General features: G+C 31.7%; 1 protein-coding gene across 2 annotated transcripts in view; it reads left to right on the top strand.

The window, feature by feature from the left end:
- The first annotated feature begins 653 nt into the window (after positions 1 to 653).
- LOC106463698 overlaps positions 654 to 10546 on the top strand; it is a 79483-nt gene continuing 69590 nt past the window's right edge. Inside the window, exons 1-2 of one of the 2 annotated variants that reach the window (XM_013923759.2) lie at positions 654 to 925; positions 7630 to 8601. In XM_013923759.2, coding sequence (XP_013779213.1) covers positions 7645 to 8601 — 957 coding nt within the window. In that variant the 5' untranslated portion in view covers positions 654 to 925; positions 7630 to 7644. The other variant, XM_022391636.1, reaches the window with a different exon arrangement.

Raw genomic sequence — 10546 nt, 5'->3', positions numbered from 1 at the left:
GTTCTAGAAACGTTGCGTCATGGTAGTCACGTGACTCGCTGACGCAACAATAGCATTGTTTCTAGTAGGTTCCTTGACTAATGGTGAAGAAAGCCATCCTGAACAGTTTCCAAAAACCTTTCTCCTTCATGGTTGCCCCCCAGTTGCATAGTGGTATGTTTGCGGACTTACATGCTAGAAACTGGGTTTCGATACCTGTGGTGGGCAGAGCACAGATAGCCGTTGTGTAGCTTTGTGCTTAATTACAAACAAACAAACCTTCATGGTTTGACTCTAGCATTTCCCAATATATATGCCTGAAATTAAAATCACTCAAAATGATCACTTCATTAACAGCTTAAATATTAATCTCATTGTAAAGTTTCTCACTAATTTCATCAGTATCATTTGATGGTCTGCAATAAATTCCCACTAAAAGCCTTTTCCATTTACATCCACTGATAGAAACCCAAATGGATTCAACCTCCTTGCTGTTATCTTTGATATCCTCAACTTCAACAGGATGTAATTCACATTTTACATATAAAGCCACTCCCCCCTTTAATACTACATCCCTATTAAATACTAAAATAACTTGTAACCAGGGGCGGTCAAAAACTTCAGTTTCTCTTCCCCCCACTACGTGAGTTAAGATTAAGTGGCATCTAACTTTAGAGAATTTTGGATTATCGTGGAGGAGTTTTATAATTAAAAAAAGGTAGATTTTGATTTTAGGCTAACTGGGAGATTGCTTCAAGTTCAAGACATCGGGAGAAGCTGCTGGCATCGAAACTCAAATTTCAGCGTTATAAGCCCCCAGACTTACAGCTGAGTCAACGGGAGGCAGTGATTTATGACAATGAGTTTTATAGTTGGTCCTCTGGTGCTGAAATAAGAAAATTATTCTGTACTCCAACCTCAAAGGAAATTAGTACAAACACTAGAAGTAAGTTAGGACTAGTGCTGAACATACAAGTTATAACTAAATTAAGTGTTTGTTCAAATGAATTTCAGGATTGGCCTTTTACATTTTTTTATACTTATATTAATACTATTAGTATACAATTCAGTTAGCAAATAGTTTCATATATGTTTTTAAAATGAAACTTAAAACTTATCAATGTGTACTGTAACACTAAATGTATTTTGTAAAACAATTCCACACAATTTCCAGTTTCTAGAGTAAAAAATTATAATTAAACATTTGAATCGTCTGAAGCTGAACTGTGATCCCAGGTAAACAAAACAAATTAACGTTCTGCGAAGAGCTTTATTGAAGGCCTTAAACTTTAATATTAAATTAAAAAGTTAAACTAGTAGTAGTATGACTGCTAGATAGGCCTTACAGGCGTTAAGGTTTACCCCAATCCTTTCGTGCAAAAACCAGACTAGAATACAGAAATAAACAAAAAAAATTCCTTTCTGAAGCCATGCAGAGACTTTTTAATCAAATTCATTCTTTCAAGGTGGTTTTTCACTTGATCTCTGATAATGGGTTTTAATCTAAATATTAATGGCTTGTTAACAACAGAATTCAGCCAAATTAATTGGCCTATAAAGCATTATTTATTTTTTTTGGTTTCCCCAGAATCTCTTCTTAGAAAACAGTTTCTACGTTAGCTTAGTCAAAGAAGATAGAGGTATACTATAGCTAACTTTTGCATAAAGGGTTTTGCCAAAAAGTAAAATAGATTTATGGAATTTTATTAATAATCTATAATGTTATTATTTAATAAGGAGTAAATTTTTGATTTCGTAATATTAACAGTTTTGGTGATACCTGCAGAATTATAAATATATAAATCAAATATGAATGATTATTATTGCTCAGATACATCTAAATTATTAATTACACAGTGTAAACAAATTCAGTAGTTGGCAACATACACAGAATATAGCAAAAAGAAGAATTGATGTTTTATTATTTCACATGTTATGAATCCGATACTTCTAGAAAGCATTTATGTATTGTAATTTTAACTAAAGCACATCATTATCTGGTTGTAGAGCCATATTTTTAGTCCATTACAGTGCCTCTGTGTTGTGCCCGCAGAATAATGCATAAATTATAATAAATAAACACTATAGATATATAGTTACAGAAGTTATGTAAACACTTGGGTCTCTGTTTCTCAATCCCAGTATTTCTTTCATCTACTAGTCACTATTAAATAAAAGCAAAATCCTAAAAGTTATATTCTATTTGTAATTTGTGTGTTTTGTGGTATGGGTAGGGGCAATTAGATTTTTAAGAACAAGTACATTTTTCTAGCATTTAGTCCCTTGGACAAAATTTTAAAGAACATTCCACACCACCACCAGTATTTGATTTTGTCAAATTATGTAAAATGAAATAATGTTTTCATTAACATTAATTAAATATGAGAAATGACATCCTTTTTTTTTATATCTGTATCACAGTTATCTATATATAAATATTTATATTTATTTCAGTGGACTAACTTTCTTATAAATATAATTTAACTGGTAAATAGGATATAATGACTTGTTTTTTTGAGCTCCTTGTTAATGGTTTTTTATTTATTACAACTTAAAGAGATTTCAGAACAGTGTTCATGTTTTGTTATGTTCTTGCTAACCTAAATATGTATATATATATATAATTTTTGTTCTGGAAGATTGTGACATTTAACGTAATTTTAACTTAATAACATCAGAAAATGTGGTTTGTATTCATCTTCGCTATGTAACATTTTTAGTAGGAGTAACATCTTGTATATTTTTATCTTGTTCATTGCTTGATATGTTAGTGTCATAATGTTATTTTAAAGTTGGATGATCACATTCAGTTTGCTTGTGCAAAGACTCATGAGTATTATAATATGAGAAAACTATATGTTAATAGTTCTTAGTTAACAGACAACTACTGGATGAGACAGTATAGCCTAATGAAAAGACATACTTATAAACAGTTAGTGATCTCAGAACTTTAGAAATTTCATCTTTCTAGGAAAAATTTTGTAAGGTTTGATTTGACATTGGAATGACATCTAAAACTTGTAATCTGTGGAAAGCTTGGCATAGAATTTGAACAAAATTATTTCTTAAAAGTGACTTTGTTTTAAGCTTCATTTTCAACAATATTAAGCAAATCACCCTGACTTACATCAAGTAATAAAACCCCTATTATGTTTATCTGTGATTGTTATACTTGCTTCAGGTTAGGAATATTTATATTGTACAAATAAAATGGTTGCAGTTTGTGTGATAGTATTCTATATGTAAAATAGATTTATGTGTAGATGTAGTTCTTAGGTGAGTTTGTTTGATTCACGCAGTGTTGTTCATGTGTTTCTTTGTATAAAAATTACAGGAAAATTTTAAGGGACAGCTGTGAGACTTTTTTTTTTCTATTGAAAATTATTCGTAAGTGTGAACAATTATATTTGGTTGAAGGAATATGACTGTGTCTTTTGCTAGTTATTTCCACATTTATCAAGTTATTACAATTCTACATTTTTTAAATTTATGAAGTGAGATTTTAAGTAATCTGCTTGAATGTGGTACATTAGATATAGCTGTGATCAACCTGGATCATATTAGATGGGCATATTATTAATGCATTCATATTAACAATGTAGGAAGTAATTTGGAGGTCTTCTTGGATTATTAATATTAACCTTCAGTCAGAACAAGCTACCTATGTAGATCAAAACTAAACATAAACAAGATAATGAGTACATCTAATTAAATATATTTTTTAGGGAGGTCCTTATCCAAAGAGTAAAAATAAAAAGTAGTAATTTCTTTTCACCCCAACACTTTTATAAGGAATGACCAGAATGTGAGTAGACAAAATTTTAATGGAATCAAAGCATGTTAAAGATTTGCTACCATCCCTTGAAATTTCTCCTCTTGTGTTGTTACCAAAACAAACAAAAAGCTGCATATGGGATGAAAAAGGATGAAAAAACATTTGTCATAAACAAATTTACTCTAGAATCATAGTAAAATGAATTGTGAATCTGCTTGTATGCTCCCATCATACAGAATCAAACAACACTCACTTCTACAGCTTTTATGATGGCTTTCTTCTGTGCTTAAGGGAATTTCTTCCTGTGCTCCTTGACCCCCAAAAGAAAGGATTGTTTTTGGTACTTGTCTGTGATATGAAGCCAGCTGTATTCTCCTGTGAGGTCGTGTTCACTGGCGTCACTGATAACCAAGAGCTGTTTGCATGTTTCTTTGACCTTCAGTAACTCTTCATTTTGTTCCCATTAGCCTGGATTCTTGGAGAGGAAGGAATACAATTTGATGCCCATGATTTTGAAAAACAAGAGGCTGTTGGCTGTGACACAGTTTTCTAAGGCTTCAACTTCAACCATTGCTATATCCTGCTGAGTTTCATTCCTGTGGTTCTCAAGAGATTGGGCTATATGTCTCTTGGTGTCCATAGACACATCATCATCAAAGAAGGTGAGCGTTATGAGTGCCTCAGACAAATACCAGAGGTGGCAAGTGAATTTCTTCAGTTTGGTGTCGGCAATCTATGGATCCAAGGTCACCTAAGCTTGAAGAACCTGAATGAGCTGCAGGTCGTTATTTGAAGTGGAATATGGTAGACACGAATATGCAAATTCTTTGCATCACTGCCTTCTCTCTGATCATGAGGTCTAGTCTTGGAACTTTGAGAGCATAGATGGCTTTCATCATCCTCCTGGCACAATGTATCCCTCTGAGAAAAATCATTTCCAACTCTAAGAGTTCCCTGTAGTAGGGAGTTTGGGTCATTTTAGATAATGAAAATAACAAAACAATTCACACACAATTGGATTCCACAGTTAAAATATAGTAGATATATACTGCAAGTTCAATTATGTAGTGAATAATTAATGAAAAACGAAAATCGTTCCTGTATGTCGACCTTTTACACTATGTGACCTTCCTATTGGAACAATATTAACAAAATGTCAGTGATTGATATAAAATTATTGCTTAACCTAGTAACCTGAGACTGCATGAAACTCGTGTGAAGGCAAGATAAAATGTAGTCCCAATAAAATCCATTAATTTCAAACTTGTATATGTGGATTCATATTATATGGATAAATGAAATGAAAACTGTCAACAATCAGAAATTAAAAATGAAGTATGACCTTACCTATATACCTATGAAAGTATAGGAAAGATTCTTTAATCACATTGGTTGTAAAGTTGAAATGCAGTGATTGACAGATACGTACCAGTAGTAAACTCTACCTGTTCTGTGTTATGCCATGATGTAATTGAAACATCATTCATACAACTTGTATTATAACTATTGTTCCACATGTTCTTTTGCTCTAGCCACACCCAATGATATGATGTATAGTAAACTGTTGTCAGGACAACATATTGTCTGTTTATGCTTGATAATATGATGTAAACAAGTTGTTGCCAGGCCAACAAATAGTCTGCTTACAATCCCCATTTGCGTTTTGACATGCTGTTGGATCGATTGGGACAGACATATGTTTGCATTATGTAATACGCACCACAAAATTTGTTGTATAGGTTTGTTTCTACAAATTCAATGTCTAAAAAGAATTTTAAATGGTTTTTAAAGTTTTGTATGGGTGTTTTCAAATAGTAAATGCTTCTGGATCCAATGAAACTACCCAGACCAAAGTAGAGCATGAAGAAAGCTATCATATAATGTATCACTGATCCTTATTTGTCCAGCCAATTTTAACTGACTCTGTTTTTGGTTTTAAGATTCTCTTCCTGGTCTCTGGCAAATGGCAGAGGGAAGGTTTAGTGATTATCACAAGTTTTATAAAGGTGATTTACCACAAGTGGAAGTATGGTTGCCTTGAAATAAATAATGCAAACTCAGCATGTATTAGTACTGTAGACATTTTTCCTTTGTTGTTTGGTGTACAATAATTAGTATTTTGTTTATCGAAGATTTAAATATTCACAAATGTGATTTTGCGTTCACATACTTCCATGGCCAAGAACAATAATTCTCCGAGACTCCCTACCTATAGTAATCTCTGGGTTACTGAGTCCGGTGTATCTTCAACGAATGCAAGAATTTCATCATGGACATCAAGACAGCAGAAGCTGTAGTGTTGTCATCCATCACAGTCTAAAACCCTTCTTTCTCCAGAAAGTGCTTGAAGAGCAAGATATGTGGCCAAGCTAATGTTTGTTTGGGAATTGAGAATTCTGCTTCCAGTATCAGCTCAAAGATGTGATGCCTGCAGGCAAACTGAACAAGCTTTTCTCCAGTTTTTCAATAAGGACACAGGCCCCATTTGTGTTCCCAGTGTTCAAGGCATGATTTAGACCTTGTTTTCTATCTTCCAAGATCTGACTGCCTTTACCATTGCATTTTAAAATCTGAAATCTTGGTAATGAAGTCTAATAGTAATAGTATTTTGCTAAAAATTGGTGTATGAAATTCGAAAATAAGGGTCACTCTAATATTTATGTTCTTATATTAGTACAGTAGTTTTTTGCTTATTATTCATCAGTAATGTAAATAATGCTATAAATGCTCTTATCCTTTAGTTACATTTTAATGCTCAGAAACATGATAATGAATCAAAAATAATACAAAAAAGTGTAAAATTCAGAAAGCTAAAATGGGAATAAAAAAATAAAAATATAACAGTGTTTTTGAAATGGTGTTTTTAAGTGTTTTTTACACTAACAAAAAAGAAACCTATCATTCTGTAGGTATTTGAAGAATTTGTAGCATTCTGCCACAATTTAATTCTTCATATTTTTAGCCGACACTAGGCACAACAGCCACAATTTGTTGTTAAACAAATGTTTAAACAACTCTATTCAATTATGTATCAGCTGCTTAGTGTTGGCTAAAAATATGAAGAATTAAATTGTGGTAGAATGCTACAAGTTTTTCAAATACTTATAGAATGATAGCCTTCTTTTTTGTGAGTGTAAAAACACTTAAAAACACCCTTTCGATTTTTGATATCTCACTACTATAAAGGCTTGGTTTGGTCTGAAGTTTTATTTGGTGGTTGTGTCCAGGGTCACTGATGAGGAGTGGAATTCTCCAAAATTAGTCTGGCCCACAGACACATCCCCAATGAAAGAATAGACCATTTCAAGTTTTTAATTGTTGTTAAACAAATGTTTAAACAACTCTGTTCATCTATATAACAATGTTTTGACACTGTTAATATGGCATCATCAGGTACTTAACACAACTAAACATGAAAATTAAAGAGGGCCATGAAGTGCATTTCCCCAAATTAAAAATAAATATATTGTGTATCTACAGATAATATATGTAATAGTTATTTGGAATTGTCATTTGGCACTGTTCAGTACTTAAAACTTTTAATAAATTTGGTATTGTAGTCTTAAGTGCTTCTCTGGATTTGTGACACTGAAAAAAGCAAGTAGCTCTAACTTTATGAACAGTAATTTTATAATTGAGGACATGTACAGTGTAAGTGTATATATACATGATGTTCACATAAAGCAAATTTTTAGTATCCTCAATTTGAAGGAGTTACTTAGTCAACTCTTTAGAATAATTCCAGTTATTGGGTATATTTCAAAAGCATTTAATACAATTGTGATTATTTATATTTTTCAACGTGAATATATATTTTTTTAGATATATGTATTGATATTTTCAAGCTGTTTTAACCTTCGGAAGTTATCCCATAGGTATATAAGCATAGAATGGTTGGAAGACGACGAAATCAGGGCAGAGGCAAAGGCCAGAGAAGAAGAGTTGGTAAGAGGGGAACTAGCACTATCTGTACCAGAAGTTCTAGAAGTAAGACTGGAGATATTTGTGTTGTGCTGTCAGCTGTTGAAAAAACAGAAGACCATTGTCTTGAACAATTGGATAAAGATTCATCCTTGGTGACCAATAATAACTTAGTTACTGAATTCAGTGATTCAATATTTGGAACTGTAAAACATGATTTTGAAGATTATATTAATAATTCTAAAATAGAGAACATTCAAACAAGAGAAACTGAAGAAAATAGTAGTAACATGTCTGATAACACAACACAACCAGTCACTGAGGAAGAAAAAATGCAAAGTAAGGACAGTAACCACCACAGCATTGTGGAAAAGGCTGTTTCTGAACCTTATTCTTGGAGCACAGAAGGACAAACTCTCCAGATAAATAACTCATGTCAGCTGGACCTCTCTCCAGAAATTTTGATATCTGAAGCACTTGACGTACAAAAGAAAGAAGAAAGAGTAAATCAACAAATTGTTAAAGATCAAGAAGAGGAAAGATCTAATCAGTGGGAGAAATCTATAACTAAACTGGATGAAGAGTTAACTAGAAAGATGGATACTGAATTGGTAATGTCTTCAGTATCAGGATTAGGAGTTGTACCAATAAATGAAAAAATCTCCGGAGAACAATTGAGTAATACATTTTCAGTTGGTTCTTTAAATTATCTCTTTGCCATGACAAAAAGTGACTTGGATACCACAGCAAATGGTGACCATCCTGAAGAACAAATAAAAAGTAATCAGTCAGACCAGAAACAGACATGTGTAGTTGATGGTGGTGGCAGCAAAATAGTAGAGTTAATGGAAGAAAAATGTAATTTAATTAATGAAAATGTAAATATTGAAGAAATCTCTGAAGAAGTAGATTCACTTTCAAAAAAGGTAAATATTAGTATCCTTGCTTGTTGAATTTTTATTGAAGGAATTATATTAATGTATTTAACTTACTGTGGTTTAACTTATGACTGGTTGTATCTATCCTAGATATATGTAAAATTCTAGGACTGTGTTTAAAGGTTCATTTGCTAGCCAATAATTTGAAGCTAATTCCAAAACATACTTACCTCCGCTTACCTGTTAGTCCATCTCAGCTGTTCCATCCTCAAAACTAAATTAAAATAATTTTAAAATAAACCTTAAAGCCAGTCCTTATCATTCATATACTTATCAAGCTTTTCCCTAAACTCACTTAAATTTAATGCCTCCACAACATCCAAAGGCAACCCATTCCTGTTAGAGAAATACAACTGTCTTAGCTGGAGATGACTCCTACCCTGCCAAAATTTATATTTGTGTCCCATAGTCTTATTTGTTTACAGTCATAAGCTAGAAAATCAGATCCACTTGTCACATCCTCTCTTTCAAAAATTGCCAATAATTATCTCTGAAATTTTATACTACATCATTTTTAACCAATAAAGAGGTAAAGTTTTAATCTGTCAATGACATATGATGCTACGTTATTTTCAGTACAGAGTATTGTCAGTTTCATCTTCAGTTTTTAAGTTTCTCTAGGGATGTTAAGATCAAGAAGCTTAAATAATTTTTTCAATGCTATTATGCCACAGGTATAAAGCCTGTTAAATTATAACACTTATAGGACATTGTTTGCTTTGTGTATGTTATTTTTATTTGCTCTCAGTTGCATTATTTAAGTAAACATACATCATTTAGTGTATTAGTACCATTAATATGAAAAACAAGTAGATTCAAATTTTATTTAGTCTACTAGTACCATTAGTATAAAAATAAAAGTAGACAAATTTCATAATCAACTGAGAGCAAAAACACAAGAGGGTAAAGATAAGTACTATATTTCTTGTTTTTCATGTATATTCTTTATTTATTGTCATAAAAGTAACTAAAGTGTGAAAATTATAAACTTATTAGGTTAAAAAAGATTAGGTAAGATAATGAAAATAAAATAAAATTTCATCATGATGCATGTTTACACACAATTTATGCATTACATCATTCAGTAAAGTAACATAAGCTATGCATTTGTCAAGTGATTTACAATGTGTGTGCAGGATTATTAGTTAGACATGGTTCAAAAGGCAATAAAACAATAAGATTAATTATAAACAGATGTATACTGTTACCAGCTTTTAGCTATTTAAGATAAAAAAAATTAGGTTGCTGCTACAATCTGCAGCCATTCTAAAAAGAAAAAAGGGGAATTTAGGTTTATACCATATCTTTTATGGTTTTTACAAGGTTGGTCAATTTGAGATAATAAAATAAAATGTAAAGTTTTACTGAAAAAATGTTTAGTATTTATATAGGAGGTTTTAGAGGCTATGTAAATGAAATTTGAAAATTTTCAGATTAAGAAAAATATTTTTTATATTAAAATGAAAATCACTTTGTACTTGGAGCAGTCAACACTCTGATTTCATATATTCATGGACAGATCTTTAATAAGAATAATTAATTAATTAACCTGTTTTTTTGTGTGCAAAATACTTGTAATGTTTACTGAAAACTTGCCAAATTTTGTAGAGATACACCTACCATATTAAAAGTTATAATATGGAAACTGATGGTTATTTTGAGGTTACGAGGTTGGTCAAGTTGATCGAGCCCATTGTAGAAAGTGGTAATTGTCTTTATGTGTTATCTGGTAGTGAGATTTATCTTTCGATATAAGTGGCATGGAATTCTGAAAAGTTGGCAGAAAATTTATGCAAAAATGGTCCTGAAACAGATATTGATCACTTAGTGCAGTTGTGTTGCTAGTTTAGTTCATTTGCTGTTAAACATACAGAAAAGATGGCCAGTGTTAACAAATAATTGTATATATATATATATATATATATATATCACC

Source organism: Limulus polyphemus, unplaced genomic scaffold (assembly GCF_000517525.1).
Source record: "Limulus polyphemus unplaced genomic scaffold, Limulus_polyphemus-2.1.2 Scaffold55, whole genome shotgun sequence".
Lineage (NCBI taxonomy): Eukaryota > Metazoa > Arthropoda > Merostomata > Xiphosura > Limulidae > Limulus > Limulus polyphemus.
The sequence above is the reverse complement of the archived record's forward strand: the minus strand, read 5'-3'. Positions and strand labels throughout refer to the sequence as shown.